This window comes from Aplidium turbinatum, chromosome 5, assembly GCF_918807975.1.
Source record: "Aplidium turbinatum chromosome 5, kaAplTurb1.1, whole genome shotgun sequence".
Classification (NCBI taxonomy): Eukaryota; Metazoa; Chordata; class Ascidiacea; order Aplousobranchia; family Polyclinidae; genus Aplidium; species Aplidium turbinatum.
In genome coordinates, this window is record NC_137476.1 from 2,947,580 (window position 1) to 2,964,686 (window position 17,107).

General features: G+C 35.5%; 1 protein-coding gene across 1 annotated transcript in view; it reads left to right on the forward strand.

The window, feature by feature from the left end:
* The first annotated feature begins 4,863 nt into the window (after positions 1-4,863).
* Positions 4,864-17,107, forward strand: part of LOC145770232 (adhesion G-protein coupled receptor G6-like) — a 61,136-nt gene continuing 48,892 nt past the window's right edge. The window contains exons 1-5 of the mRNA XM_082581828.1: positions 4,864-4,951; positions 6,566-6,704; positions 6,801-6,949; positions 11,076-11,147; positions 13,929-13,994. Of these exons, the coding sequence (XP_082437954.1) occupies positions 4,864-4,951; positions 6,566-6,704; positions 6,801-6,949; positions 11,076-11,147; positions 13,929-13,994 (514 nt within the window). The remainder of the gene's footprint in view (positions 4,952-6,565; positions 6,705-6,800; positions 6,950-11,075; positions 11,148-13,928; positions 13,995-17,107) is intronic.

A 17,107-nucleotide genomic window follows, 5' to 3' on the forward strand; every position in this document is an offset into this window, starting at 1 on the left:
ATCGTTACAGGAGCATTTGAAATGAAAACTAAATTACTGCCACTCTATCAAGAAAATAAAATACTAACTGTTAATTCTACTTATAAACTAGAAATAAGCAAATTTATGTACAAATTTTATAATAATAAACTACCGGAAAACTTCAAAACTTTCTTTACACATGTATCATCTATTCATTCGTATAACACCCGACGTTCAAGCTCCAATTCACTTTATACTAAACAGGCAAATACCCAATTATTTCAAAAAAGTTTAAAATGCATGGGAATCAAGGTATGGGACAGTTTACCTCAAAATATGAAAAAAAAACATGAAAAAAGGCTTCAAATTTTTCAGTAAAATGTGCAAAAAACACTTCTTCAATAATCAAGAGCTATAAAAACGACATCCACTACCTGACTATGTTAATTGTTATTATTTTTTGTAGTATCTGTATTTCTTTTGTTTTTTTTCTGTTCTTCCTTCCTTCTTCTTTTTTGTGTCAATTTGCTACAATATTAAAAACGTAATACTTTCTTTCGTATAACTATTTGAATGAGAGAGTGCAGACTCGACGATCTCCTACGCCTTCAGGGCTACGGTCTTTCGCACTCTCTCATTGGATGCACACTGTCAGTTTTTGTTTTATGTATGCTTCGGTGTTTCGCATCCAAACAAAAATAAAATTACCATTCCATTCATGACGAATGAAGATGGCTGTTTCTGTTGCTCTTTCATGAAAGCGTTTTTCCTCTATCTCACAAATCATGGAAAATGTGCATGGCTCTTTGTCCACGTCATCCTCAGCTTCTAAATCAATAGCATTATTTATGTCATTAACTCGGGCCTCCGCCCTCCTCCTTTGCTACTCGTCTATCTTGCTGTTGTCGCCTGGTATTAACCTTTTTAACTTTTGCTTCTAACACTTTATCTTTTCCAGCCGTGCTTGCTTCCCGGTTGCCTTGTATACTGATAAGGAATAACATGTCTTCTTCATTGCTATTATTTTCCATTACATTGCGTGCCCAGAAAACAAAGGTTTCGCTAAGCTTTTACTGAAATTCCTGTGTATTTTTTACTTGTTTGCCTTTGTCTCTCTTAATCTTCATTTGAAATTCTTGCTTGTAAAAAGAAATTATTTTTTCTGACATTTTTTGTTGCATTTACTTTGCAACTGTAGAAATGTTAGTTCAAAAGTAAAACGTAAAAACTTGCTCAATTGCACTGCAATTACCTGCCTTCCTGATAAACTTGTTTGAATTTATTTGAAAATCACTTGCTTGTAGGTTGGTAACTTGCTTCGTTTGATATCTTGATCTGCTTTTGTGGGAACCGTAGCGAGTAGAACATACCAAGGGTCATGTTGTGCCGTTGTGCAAAAGAAGACATAGCCTAGCAAACTTTTTTCGATTAAATAGCTTACCAACTGAATACAAACTACACGTATTGATTCTGATCTGCAATTGATAAATACGATTCTATGAATGTTTCACCACAAAGCATACTAAATGTCTAAGGTAATTCACCATTCCTAAGTTGTCACAATTAAAATGGTTAGGAGCCTTGTCTTGATATTGTAGAAGTGCTCTATTTCATCAGATAATTTAAGTCTGACTCTGTAACGACTCCTTTCATTTAACCTTAACCTTATTCTGAACCTGGGAACAATGCTTTAGAAATGATCTGCACTTACTAGACTGAAACTGGAGGTATTTGACTGAGCTAAATAGTGGTAGGGGAGACTGGAGTTTGTTGGAACATGGGGTTTGTTAGAACATTGCTTTTTTTTGCACCCCGAAAATATTTTCTAGGAATTTTGTTTATTTTAAAAATGAAAACACTGAAATGCTGTTGCTGTGACTTTCTTTGACCAAACCTTCCAGGAGTTCTCACTGGAAAATAGGCGAGTAAAAAGTGACATTGGACCCGGACATTTTTGATAACAACCATTTCTTGGTTGCAGAAGATTTGTCTGGCAGCCAGACCGACGATTCCAAAATTCGGGCAAAAATTGGACTTGGGGAACTGACCCAAAACCGCATTTTAAGTTTTCATAGCGCGCCATCTAGCGGTTGTAAATATTTGCTCTAAGTAAAATGCAACTTAGGACGCATATACACGTAATTAACAATCACAAAAAGGTATGTATATTAAAACTTTTTAAAAAAAGTTGTGATCATGGGTGTCGGCAGGGAAGGGGTAATTACCAGGATTATGATTATACATGTAATTTGCTCGCGAGGGGGCAATTTTCAAAAATTGGATTCTTCCACACAAACACTTTCTCGTAAGGTTTTCAACCAACTCTTACTACTTCAGTTTATTGATTTCTCTAAATAGTTTTGCTCCGTAGGCACAACAACCACTTCCATCATACGATAATAGTAATTTTTTTCACAATTTTCGCACCTCACCACTCAAATGTTACTTTAAATTTCGAACTTTTCTTACCTATTTTGCAGCTTACAAGAAGAATTTGGTTTCTAAAATTGTGCCCTCCCAACCGCTGCATTTTTTCTGCCGACGCCCATGTTTGTGACGGATTTGGCCATTTATTACAGTCTAATTATTTTCACGCAATTATAATTAGGCTACCTACATTAAAGTATAATTCAAGATAGGCTATATGACACTTCAACAACATTAGCAACTGAAACAAATGGAGATACAAAGTTGACTGATGTAGAATCAACGTATAATAGAAAGATAAACATCAGCGATTTGAGCAATTGATGCTTATCTGGAGACCATTTAATGTCGTTTCTTCAGTACTATTGCTTTGCTTCAACAGAAAAGGCAGCGTACATTTAATACATGCGATCACTTTCATTTACAAATCATTCATTGCAAAAAATATTTACTTGCAAAAACTACCACAGTAACAATTTGTGGACCCGTTCTAGGGATGCAACTATTTTTATTAAAGTAAATACACTTTTACACTTACAGCTCTTGGGTATCTAACACTCTAAAAGTGATGAATTTTCACACTGAGCTTCACAAGCATAGTGAATACTTCATTTAAAGCCTTTCTTGGAGCAACCACAAGATGTCCTTAAACGTTTAGCGCTCCTGCAATTGCACTTAATTTCTTTCAGAAAGGCTTTGGGTGCACATTCAGAGAAGCTGTTTCCTTGTATCCATAGAAAATAGGATTCAGCACAGTTTTCAAATGACGCCATTTTGACACATTCTTTCAACTGATATATATTTTGAGGATACAGCGTATTGGTAGCGCAATGAATTCAAAGCATTCATGGAAAACACTTGCTTGTACAAATTTGGGAGAATTCTTCTCCGATTCTGAAAATGTCTTTTCTTATAAAGTTTCCGAAGGCGGCACATTTACGTTGTACTTTGTCCAGACCTTTCAAGATTTTATAAACTTTTACTTTTCCCGTTTCGTAAAAGCAGGATATTGTATCCCACCCAGAGAACGCGAGGCAAAATAGCAAAGATCAGCACATATTTTCTCCGAGAGTAAGCAGAGCTCGACGAATGGAAATTTCCGCGTTAGAAGTTTTCATATAAATGTTGTTTCCGCATGGTGCGTGATAAAGCAAAAGGATGAGTATATCAGTATCGTCAGCCATCACAGTTAGCCTATGCTTGAGCATAGGTCTCATGTTTTTCCAGAACCTTACGTACGATAGCAACATCAGCGTCTCCTTCGGCCTTGTCCACAGTAATGTCATTACTACTAAGATTATCCTAGCTAGAATAAGTTTATAAATTTTTGATTGTTACGTTTATTTGATAAAAACGCAGGTTTATTTGCCGGGATGGGTGTGTATGAGCGAATTGCTACGTCGGGACAAGATGTGGTCAGCTATATGCGCTTTTGCTCTGCTCCCTTGGTTGTTTTAATATCACAATTGTCAGAAACCACGCTGATATTGGTATTTTTCCCACGTAGAAGATATTGAATGAACATTTCAAGCAAAAGTTTCATATTCCCAACTTTTGGCCAGGGAAGTTGGTGAATGAGAGCATAGCCATCAAATACAAGCGAAATACAAGATAATCGAGAATTAGTGCACAAAATATCCTCATTTTGCGAGATTATGTATTTGAACAATGCAGATTTCTGAGATTTTTGCATACTTCCGTCATCTCAGAAAAGTGATGGTGGAACATTGGCAAGTTCATTCTAACTTATCTCCGGTTCCAGTGGCCCCTGCAAACAGGCGATAAACAGGAGGCTAATTTGTGAAAGATTTCGGTGGATGGCATGTGTATCTCTTCATCTTCACATTTTAAAACCTTCTTTGCTGCATTGTAAACGTGGAGTTCAAAATTGAAGTCAATGCTTTAAAAAGTTATTGATTTTAAAAAATCTATTCGTGATTGTTCCAACGGAAAAAAGTGTAGACTTTGTGTAGACTTCATTTTTGTAAAGACGTTTTTGGAAAGGCTTTTCAAATTATGCTATTTTTCAGGTTTGCTTGAAAAAGGAAAACGAGTTTAATTTGTCCTTTCAAGGAGAAAACATCTATGTTATTACATTGAAATTAAAAGTTGGAGCGTTCATCAAAAAATTAAAAATCTAGGAACAAAAGATTGAAAATGATTCATTTGATATATTCTCATTTAGGCCTACTGAAAAGTTATAACAATGAAGTGGAATCAAACGTTATTAAGCCTCTGGTTATCGACACTTGTCAAGACTGTTGAAAGAGTTTAAAAAGTATTTTCTTCTAGAATTAGACTTTACCAATTTAGATTGGATCTAAAACCCATTTGCAATGCAAAAACAAAGTAGGCCTACTGAGCACCTTTCTTTCAAATATCAGGAAAAATTTGCAGATCTATTTTTTGACTCTAAGTTGTGGCTTGAATTTTCTGGAAAAAAGTTTCACACTAGAGGGGAATATTCACCATTATATGACTAGCAGTAACCGCACTCCTGCCATTAATCTCCACGTATATGTGCGTGTCAGTGTTTTCAACATTGATAAAATACCATTCCAGCGTAAGTAACATTGAGACCGCCTATTGACAAACATCGAGCGACGGCTATACCTGCTTTGTGGCAGAGAGCAGTCGCACCCATCACACTGAATAAATACAGTATGTTCACTTTTTGGTTTTGTTTCCAGCAGGCTACAAGTAGGAAAGTAATTGGTTTCGAGTACGCGTAGCTTGTTTTTAGTTTTTGTTTAAATTAAACTTTTCAATAAATATCACAAACGTATATTTCGCAATGTTTATTCTTTTAACCGTAAAGGGTCGTGGAAAATTTTAGGAGATTAAAATGGGTCGCGAGCAAAAAAGTTTGGGAAGCCCTGATCTAGCCTACTAGGTTACCTCCTGATGTTAATGATGATACATAGCTTTTATTACGGACGTTTCGTCAGTCAGCTCGACTGACGAAACGTCGGTAATAAAAGCTAGGTATCATCCTTAACATCTGGAGGTGACCTATAGTAGCCTATAGTATAGTCACCAGAAGAACGCAAGTCCCTTTATTTATCAAATGCCTGGTGAACAGTTTCACTCTGTTTTTATGACAGGTGTTGTTTACAGTGGCGTACGCAGAACATTTTCATTGAAAGGTTTTTAAAAAAAACTGCTTGATACCATTTTAACTGTGCTAACCATTCAGTTCACGCATAAACAAAAGTAGGCCTATGACAGGTCACAAAACGTAGACCTTTAATTTTGCTAATACTGTAGTACCTTAAAAGTAGGCTACTGTACAATAGGTCTACTGGTAGTTTTTTGTATTAAAAATAACTTTTCATTTCATGTTTATTCCACAAGGTATTGACGTAGAAAAGTCAACGTTATCTATTGCATATTAAATTTTTCGCTCTTATTTGATTGTGTAAATTTTGTATTTTCCATTTGTAGACTTCTGTATATTTTAAAGTTACCGACTTAAACATGGGGACAACTTTTTTAATTGCGGTTCTGCTTTTATTTGCTAAGTTTTTTATTAATAACCACCTCAAGCTGGGAGTCGAACTGTAACTGAAATTGAACTAAAATTAAACTAAAGACTTGAGTTGTAGAACTAACTAAGTCATATTTTATGGAAATTGAGTTAACACTAAAAAAATGTTGTATAATGGTTAATGCTTGTCCAGCCCTGCACATATTTTGATTCAAATAACTGCTTAATTTCGCTATAACACACGCTGGTGTTTGCATAGAAATAAAAAATAAAACAACGTTGAAATAATTGTAACTTGCTTTATCTCAAAAGTCGTATTTTGGTCTTAAGTAGTTCTTCTATTAAGGTCTTCAATTAGAAAGTAGCCTGTATGTGCCTTATCTTCTGTGCAGCCATACCACCCGAAGCAAAATTATCTTAAAACTAAAAATTATCATAAATTTGGTAAAGTTACACCAGTCATACACCATACGTACAGCATAGTTAACATGTACTTTAACAACATAAAGTTGTTAAATTTACAACAACATAAAGTTGTTAAATCCGAAAGATATAAAGTTTCTGTAGTAATCATACCTAGTCTTAGACTAATAAAAATAATAGATTCATTTTTAACAAAGCACCACTACTTCTATCTGAGATGGAATTGATTATGTGTGTTTATTTTTATTTTTATATTTTTATTTTTAGTTCCAACAGCCTGGTCTGTAACTGTGACTTTGGAAAATGGCGTAAGGGGAGAGTTTGATAAACAAATTGATGTCAACCAGCCAGCCATATTATTCTGCAGTTATAGTCCTGAAAATGGTGGCATTGCTCAGCAAGCAAAGTGAGTATTATCATTTCCTCAATAGTGAAATCTTTCCACAAAACAAACCATGTTCACTTGTAGCCTATCTTCTTATGTGATGTCACTTTTTTGCAGTGTTGATTGGTTGTACAGCACAACAAAAAGTGCTACAGTGCGAAAACTCATCGTTTATGATGGAGTAGTTCAAAATGAATCTTCTGCACAATTTTCACTAGCACCACCAGCAAGTTTGCAAATTAAATCAGCACTGATTGCAAACACAGGTATATTTATTGTATTATTTCATGAATTCAAAATGTTTTTGAAAGAGTAAATTAATGTTTCATCTTCTTAATATGAAACTGATGAAGGTGATAGAAATTTCTTGCATTGTTTCAAACATTTGCACGTCGTTTCAATGTTGCTATATGTATGAGATGTCCGTCCGGATCTAAGCCTTTTCCAAGATCCTGATCTAATGTTGTTTGACTATCTGGAGAGCTAAGAATAGATTGGTAGAGGCGCTCGCACTCTGCATTTCAACACGAAGTGTATTAGTTTCTACGACTGCGAGGAATGAATTGTGTGGCACATGGGGTGTGTCAGGCCGGTTCTTTGAAGTCTCTGACCTGGCTATGCTTATTGTGTTGTTCTCGCTGTGTCATCAAGTGTCATCCATTGTCATCTTATTTTATACTCGTGCGTTGTAAATCTGAAAAAAACAGTTCATCGCCGTTCACTAATTTAAGTAGGATTTTTTTTCTAGAAGTTTAAACGGTGATAAACTGTTTGAATTGGATCAACAACGCACGTGTACAAAATAGGCTAATATGGCACGGCGAGAAGAACACAATAAGCATAGCCAGGTCAGAGACTTTAAAGAACCGGTCTACCACGCCATTAAATCTGTTGCAGCAATGCAACAGATTTAAGTAGATACCAAACTTCATTTTTCCTATTGCCAGTCAGCGAGGCAACTTTAATTTCAATACCGGTCCATGAGAGAAAAAAAGTTGGGGACTGCTGGCTTACATTTTTAATGTGCACTAGAATTCGCCTAACTCGACACCAGAAAGGGAATATTGGAAAACTTGTGAAGTTACAGTAAATAAAGCATCGAGTTAAAAGTTTTTGAGTAAACTTTTGTTCAAACATGCGTGGGTTAAGGGCGAATTCGAGAATTTTTTTTTAATGCATGTCAGGCTTTTTTGCCCGAACTAGATTAATAAGAGAAGCAAAGAAACCTCTGATATCTGAAAACATATGGATCCACGTGGGTTGAGAAAGCAATTGCTGGAAATCTCTCAGATGCAAAGAATTTCTTTATGAAGGCGGTTATATATCTAAATAATATAAATCACAGCCAGGCTCCTTGCATTGTGCTAGACTGGTAGAGTTGAATGTGGTTATTACTTGTTAATTCTTTTACTAGTCGGGCTAAACCAGTGACGATCGGTGAGGGAAAGCAAGGAAAGCAGTGCTTACCTGAGCGAAAACTATGCCAAATGTAATGACTGAATTCTAGGTTTAACTTATTATTTTTATCACGTCTATTTTAACTTGAAAATTACTGTATTCGTGACTAGAATTACTCGTAACGCTTGTGAGTAGTCTAAGTCCTCACCAAACCGCATGTCTTGCCTGTAAATGCCAATTAACGCAAACGTTCTTGTTAGATACCACCACTGAGGCTCAGGGAAATCAACTTTCAAAGTTGCTTTCCCCACGTCCAAAAACGTCAATGCGTACAATCGCTAGACTACTCGTCATACACTCAGATTGGTCTCTCGTCACGGTACACAGCACAGCATCATAAAGTCGAAAAGATGTCATAGAAACATTTCAGACCGCAGAGAAACTGCATTTCTTGTGTAGATTCTCATGTCAGTCTCCATAACAGTTACCCTTGATTGTAACCGACTGTGTTGCAGTTGGTAATAGAATCAACAAAAAGAATCAGCCTACGTAAGCTTATTATTCGTAAGTGCAGACAGTGGCACACCGTTTCGGCCTTCCGACCTCCTCAGTGCAATAGGTAGCCTACACTGGATAAAGCTGTAAAGCAGCTGCTTTTAATTATTGCAGTAGAGTTAGCCTAGCCCTAGAATCCTAGATAGTAGCTAATAATGTGTTAACCAGTTGGAATTCGGAAATGCAACAGAAGCAATTAGCCTAATTAATATTATGCAAAGAAAGTGCTTAGGCTATATCAGTGGTTCTTAACCTTTTTTCCCTTATTGCCCATTTCTGTTCAGATCAAAGTCCCATTACCCCAAATTTAATTTTATCTATTTTGCCATAACTTATTAAAAATATAAAACAGCGTTATTCAACATAAACAACATTTAATGTGAAGAACGACATGTATGGCATCAGTGAGATATTCGCTGTTGTTTTTTGTGTACAATCGATACAATATTGAGTGCGATTTTTGGATACTGGTACTGCACAACGCAAATATGACTCCAGATCTAACAGCTTGTTTGGGGATTTTGATTTCAAAGCAACAATACTTGAAAATGCTGATTCACAGAGGTAAGTAAGGGAACATAGTCAACAATGTTAGTGTTTTTTTCGCAACTTTTGGACATGCTTTTCCTATCATTTCCCAGAATTTTTCCGAGCTTTCATTTTCAAAAGAAACCTTGTCAGATGACTCATGAATCATGTCTAAAAACTTAATCTTCATCTTCTTCACTCTTAAAATTTTGAACAGGAACTCTGAAAGGATTTCTTGTTAATACAGTCACAGGTGTGTCTTGTTCAAAACCAGGAAAGTAGCGAAGAAATTCCTCAACTAATCTGCTAGAGTGGTCAACACTCAACAACCTCACTTTGAATAAAGCTATTGACATCGTTTGTCTCAATCACAAATAAAATACCCAGGCTATCGGATACAAGAAAAATCTTACTATTATGTCATAAAAATAAAATACATAAAACCAGCGACAAAAATGATAAGAAAGTAAATCACTATGACCAAACAATTCTAAAAATGATAAAATATCACTGTGCTTGTTTGATTGTTTTGAACGGACTCAAAGCATCAAAAAAAAGTGTATATAAGTAATAAAGCAATTTTACCACTTACAGCTGTGACATTGTTTGCTACATCAATAATTCTAAATATTCTGGTTCAGCTAATTACCCACCTGCTATCCTGAAATTAACCACAAATTACCCACATTACCCACAATCTGTTAGATTTGGGGTAATGGGACTTTGATCTGGTCAGAAATGGGTAATAAGGGAAAAAAGGTTAAGAACCACTGGTATAGTCTAAGCACTTTCTTTGCATAATATTAATTAGGCTAATTGCTTCTGTTGCATTTCCGAATTCCAACTGGTTAACACATTATTAACTACTATCTAGGATTCTAGGGCTAGGCTAACTCTACTGCAATAATTAAAAGCAACTGCTTTACAGCTTTATCCAGTGTAGGCTACCTATTGCACTGAGGAGGTCGGAAGGCCGAAACGGTGTGCCACTGTTTGCACTTACGAATAATAAGCTTATGTAGGCTGATTCTTTCTGTTGATTCTATTACCAACTGCAACACAGTCGGTTACCATCAAGGGTAACTGTTATGGAGACTGACATGAGAATCTACACAAGAAATGCAGTTTCTCTGCGGTCTGAAATATTTCTATGACATCTTTTCGACTTTATGATGCTGTGTACCGTGACGGTAATTACCCATAGGTTAAGAACCACTGAGCAATACCATTGAACTAACAGTCGTGGCGTAATTGTACGTGGGGTTCGCAGTTGAGAGCTTGAGGGTTCGACTCCAACCACCGCCTGTTGTTCCTTGGGCAAGAAATTTTACTGTCAAAGGCGAGTAATGGGTAGCTCCAAATTTAGTCACATTGTAGCTTATTCGAGTTGGTGGAAAACAGCATAGATTGTACCCTGAAACTTGAATGATTTGGTTGTAATGGGTTATGCTATGCCTTTAGGATGAAATGGATGTATAATCACGACATAGGCGAAGCACAATTTGACAGATTTTTATTTCTGATTTGTTTTGGAAATGCTCTCAGAGCGCACCAAATTGGAAGTGTTTTTCAAAAATTTCTGGGGGAGCCCCCCAGACCCCCCGCTAGAACTGTTGCCTTCGGAAACACGCCTTCGGTCTTCGCCCGACGGTTACGCCCTTCGTGTGCCTACTACCTTGCTGCAGCATATTTCCAAGTTGCTTTCCCAACGGTTTAAGCCACCGCACGTCACTGGGCTAAACCCGAGTTCTAAAGTCGCCACTGATATTTTACATATACGTAGGCTGTATGTTATAAATCTTCAGGGCACATAGCATGTACGAAGTCTGATTCGTGCAGTGTTTTCTTTCTATATCACTCCTTTTTTTTATAAAGTGCACTTGCTCTGTATACATTTACGTTCTTTCACAGGATTCTATGAATGTAGAATTTCCATTCCAAGCGATGGGGTTTCCATGGGAACGTACAATGTTACAGTATTAGGTTGGTAATGTGTTTTGTTGCTCAGGTGTAGAAGCTTGGTGACCAGTGTTGTATGTTGACGGCGTCAACTTTTTGTTGACGCTGAGGCTAGCGCCGTCAGTTTATTTTTTAGTTGATGGAAGTGAAAGCGCCGTCAACTACTTTGCCGATTTGAAAAATCTCGTTTCACAATGAGAGTTAAATTTTGTTTGACGTTTTGAGTATCGTTTGTTTCAGAAAACCCGAAATGCTTATAAAAAGCATAATCTTTACGGTCCTCAAAGGTTCGAAGTCACTCCGGTGCTGGGTTAATTTCGGACATGACTGGGGTCATCTCGGACAGCAATTTTATGCAGACGTTTTGAGTTGATTTGACAGTTATTACAGAATATTTGTTTTTGTTTTATATGTCCGAACCATTATGTCTTTAAAATCCAATAAATTATTCAAAAGATCTGAAAATAAGATTTTTTTTAAGTTTGATTTTTTCCGCGGGGATACTTCGGCCGTTGTGTCCGAAGTATCCCCGACCACGTGACTACAGGTAAATGAAGAAAATATGGCTACCTGATTAACCGCTGGTCAAAATCTTGCTTATCCGAGTATTGCTTTCTAACTACAACCTCAATTAATACAAAGTTTGTTTTGGTTAACTGCAACTGAATTATGACCTTGCACGTACAATCTTGAAATATCGATATCACTGATAAAGTTACTTTCTCGACCTCAACTTTCTAAGAAAACTAGGCATACTTGCAAACTTTATCCTGATATGTAATGGAGCCACAAAGCTTTGGTAAACGTGATTTAACAATACTGTACTCTGACGTCAAATGCCTTATCCGAGGTATCCCCGCGTCCGAACTATCCCCGGTCTGCCCTACAATATAACTTATAATAATGAAAACATGACGAAATGTTACTCCACGGAAAAGATGGTTTCAAATTCTTCACGAAAAAGCATGTGTCACGATTTCTTTCTATCTCTTACCAGGAAAAAGACTTGGAAAGGTTCAATGACGTAGTTTAATGGGTATAACCGAAAAGCAATCAATTAAATGTCGAATAGTTCTACTAGTGAAATGATATATATGAAAACGATTGAAGGACTCCAACGAATGGTTCACCACTTCCCTCAATTAATCAAAGTAACAGTAAACAGCAATAAATTCCAACGCTTTCGGTTTTTGATCGAGTTTAACGTGATCCACTCACAGCTTCTCATACGATTCTAATTTCAATCAGAAATTATATTAGCATCAACTTTGCTTCACTCGTATTCAATACTTCAACTCTCGATCAACAATAATCTTTGCATCTACTACCAACTGCCACCACTACAACAACGATCTCTCACAATCAACTCATAATAATCATCAAATCATAATAATCATTACACAAATTACACCACTATTTATCGAAGATTTGTTCGGTCTAGTAACTTCGAGAAGGTTACGTAATATTACATCATAGGACTCATGGTTCTGCCAAGTTTCCTTAAATCATAAACAAGCCGAAGTTTCTAGATTGTCACGTAGTAAAACGATTCCAGAAAATAATGATTTCGCAATCAGAGATCCATTGGTAAACATCTTTGTGACATCATGACAGACGATATTTGGTGATTGAGAAAACAACAGAATGTTCGAGGTTTCGCATCTTACAGAATTATCTAGTAGAATTACGTTACAACGATATTACAATCAAAGGTTGCTACTGGGCATTGACCGATAATAACACGTCGCTCAAGAATTCCATAATTAAAACAGCGCGTGCGATCAAGATACAAAGCAACCCATTGCGAGGCATTGCACATTGATTGTGACAGCATGATTCGAAATAAAATCAGCGGCCGACTCAAAACGCCACAACAATCGTTACGGTCTGAGTGAAACCAAAATTAAGCAGTAAAAACAATTAAATAGCATAACATCAATAGATAGTAAAACTAAAAACAAATTGATTTTTATAAAATCTTAGTCAAATTGAAAGCAAATTAATCTACTAATTCGATATATTGAACCTGACAACAAATTCAAACAAAATTCAATTCAAACAAAAATTGAGTTGGTTGTGTCCAGGACATAAAAACTAATCAAAAGTTTTCAGAAACAACCTCAACAACCTCACCTTCAACATAAAACGTTTCTTATTCAAAGAAAAAACTTCACCAACTGACAAAATGTTTCATAATCACTTGCAAAACTGAAAACTTTTGTTTCTAAATAAAATTGTTGCATAAATCTATAACCAAGTTTCTAAAATAATGTTTTTTAAGACAAGAGTAACAAAATCCCGACAGATGTGCGGAGCATTTTGTGTAATTATATTTTACTATAATATTTGCGTTTAATATAACAGCAAATAATTCAGTAACACAATCATATTCTTGTGTTTATGAATTTACTGTAAATCGTTTCTGCAAGTTTTCTTTGAGGCAATCATTGTTGCTCAGATTCTTTTTAAAGAATTTGGAAAGCATAAAAACTATTTTGGATAACGCTACATTCAAATCTTGCAATAATGTGAAATATTCCTCGGTAGTTTTCATTGCCTCGATTTCTTCAACTTTTATCAATAGCATAAACTACTGAGTTCTTTACACATTGAATGATAACATTGTAGGCTACCACGTAATGTTTTTAAGAACAAGATGTTGATATCGTTTCTGGAGTTTATAGGCAGTTGTGAATACGTCCACTTTATCATCAGTCATAATTTTCAAAACAAAAAGGCAAAAATCGAATGGAATTTGAAGCAAAAGTTTGTATTTTTCACAATGACTTATGTTTGCATTTGAAGGAACCACGTCTACAATTCCAACCACTATCATCACTTCAATTGCCAAAATCGATTCTACCGTTGTTCGTGAGTATTGGATGAGTATTTGTTTTAACCCTTTGTCCTGTGGGGGTGGGGTCGGGTGGGACTTGGCGCTTTTCAAAGCAATATCACTAAAGAACTACGCAATCCACACCTTTGAAATTTTTTGACTTTTCCTAAAAATCATTCAAGAATGTATTCCGATTTAAATGACGTTGCTATTGTCTATAATTTTAGAGATATGGCATGATTTTCATAACATACTCTGATATTTTAGCTAGCTACTAGCTAGCCCTTTTGTTTTCAAATTATACGGATTAATAGGATTACTGAGCGCCGACGTGCGTGGTCTGCGACGCAGATATCTCATGAGTTGGCTTTGTTGTAAAGCACTCAACCGAAATGATTCCGCCTTTTGTTTGCAAACTCGAGTTTTGAGTTGCTTTGACTGATCTTTTAATTACATCTGAGTTTCTTTGAAATTATCAGAGCATAGGATTGGCCATGCTGAAAAAGATGTCATTTTACATTGTTTTCTATGGCTAATGCATTTTGTTTCTAACTTATAGAAAGAAGCCTTAGGAAAATTTCTTGACAAAACTCAGTTCATCTCATAAAACAAACCGACTGATGCGGCAAATTTCTTGTTGGTTTTTGTTCTATATATAGCCAACCCCTGCAACACTGCTTTATTATTCTATTACGGTTGAATGCCTTCCACGTGTATTCATTGAACTTGAGGTCACCTGACCAGCAGTTTGTCTCTTGTAAGTGAATGACTGTGCGAACGGCTTGGTGCTAATAAAAGTGTTATATGCACAGATATTACAGTTTCTTTTCGGAAAGCAACGAGAAGTGAGTTCTTGACCCGCAAATAAACTTCCGTATGTACCGGTACACTTATATTCACATAAATATTTATAGATGTTGTTAAATTTTTTATATAAACCAAAGATTGAAGAATACTTGATATCGGCTATCTAAACTGCTTGGCTTTTGTGAAAAAAACATGCGCAGCTACGTTATTGTGCTTAGACTAACATTTCACATATTGTATGAACATTGAATCTTTACCTAAATGGTAATTTTGCAGGTGCTTGAGACATTACAAAATTATTTTTTGTCTACAAGGCTTCAAAAGTTTTGATATATCTCATCAGAAACACTATTAGGACCAACTCAATCATTTCAAACTTTTTGTTGGTCTTCAAAAGCTTATTTTCACCAATGCTTACTTCAAAACCGTATAAGCCTATACATTTTTCTCAATAAATTTGGACGTGTATGTCATTTAGAGCAAAGTTTTTTGTTGTGTTGAAAGAATCTGAAATCAATGCCTCGTTGTTGTAACGTAATCTATCAGTCAGTCGCTTTTGTGCCTTTTTGTTTTCGAATGCATTTCCATGACAAAAGATTGGCTTTTGTAATAACACCATCAATGGTAAAGTTGCATTCTATGACGGCATCTCAAACGCTATACCATACTCAGCAATTTTTCTAAAGCATTGTTACACAAAATGCATATCTGACAAAGTAAGGAAAATATGTTGAATTGAATTATTTTTTATACGGATTGTTGTCCTTGTCTTATGCAACTAATTACAAAAAAAATAAAAACGATTTTTATGGTTTGGCATAAAATATGTATATTGAGGTTCACCTTGGTTTGCATAATGAAAAATGAAAATCATAACAAACAACTGCTCGAAGTGATTTTCACAGCTATTTGATACTTCGCGATGATATCAATTATAGTTTTTATGCGCTTTTACTTTGAATTTTTCACAAGCAAGACTTTACACAAAACAACTTCAGTGTATAAGCTATTTGCCCGTGAGTCGATTGACCAGAGTAGCCTAAGTGGACCAGAAAGCTGTGGCCAAAACTTGATTACTTTTTATCAAAATGTTTGCACATAGGGAACAGCAATCACTTCGTTTCCAATTAGCAAATAACTTTTTTTCATTGATTCAACGTCTGCAGACGTCTGAACTAATATACAACAAAATTGTTTTTCTGGGTCTTTGGTTCGGAAAAACATCATTATGACGTATTGTGACGTGATCTATCAGCCAGCAGTCGTTTATGCGCCTTTTTGGGTGTGTATCAATATTACGGAAGAAGGCTTTTGCAGTAACTCCGTCAACCGCAAACTGCATCTAAAATGATATTTCAAAATTTGAAGAGAAAGAAATCTTCTAATGCGTAAGGAATAGCTTGACAGAAAATGCGTGTCCAATAATATAGAAAAAATGTAGAAAGCGATATCTTGCAAATCTAGTTAACAACATGAAAAAAAACATTTCAATCATTTAGACACAAAAGTGCATTTTTAAAATATCAATAACCTTCAATTTTGCCCAAGGAAAAGGTCAAAACTTTAGAGATTTTTTGTTTTTGTACGACAATAGCACTCAGCCTGAAAAAGCTTTTTTTAGCAAGATTTGATATCTTGCTAAATGTATCCATTTTTCGTATCGTTATGCCACGACTTTGAGTTTGTCACGCAGTAGATAAGGGCGGCTTGGTTGCTGTCATTGTTTTGATGGCACCTGAAATAATTGTTGAAACAATCCTTGAAATGTAGGACAATCGACTTGAAATAGAATTCTCAGACAAAAAATCACTAATATCTCATTCAATTTGTCTTTCAAAGTAGGTCAAACATTTAATCATCCTAAAAGACAAATAATGAAATTTTTTAACTTATTTGATTTAAAAACAAAAACTAGTTTATTTTCAATTAATTTTGGTCTACAATTCTGTATGTCAAAGGTTTCTTACTGTGAATTTTGCTATAATTTGTTCTTTCATGACAATAGGCTGCTAATTAACCTAACAAACGTACAATGGTTTTTGAAGCTTCGGTTCTTCTCAGTTTAGCTGAAATTTTAATTGATTGGGAAACAAGTCGTAAGAGTACTGTAATCGCTTTCCAGCTGTGATTTCCATACATAAAAAGATGTAATCCATTTACTATAAAACCTACCCAAATTTGTAAGAAGCAAAAAATTGAAACAGCAAGCTGTTCAATCTTTTTGGCTAATTTATTTTGAAACAAGCAAATAAAGTGCATTTGCTCGGCATGCTCTGATAAAACGTGTACGTAGATACCAGAGTTGAGAGTAACTACGTTTCGTTGTTATAACCTATAGTAT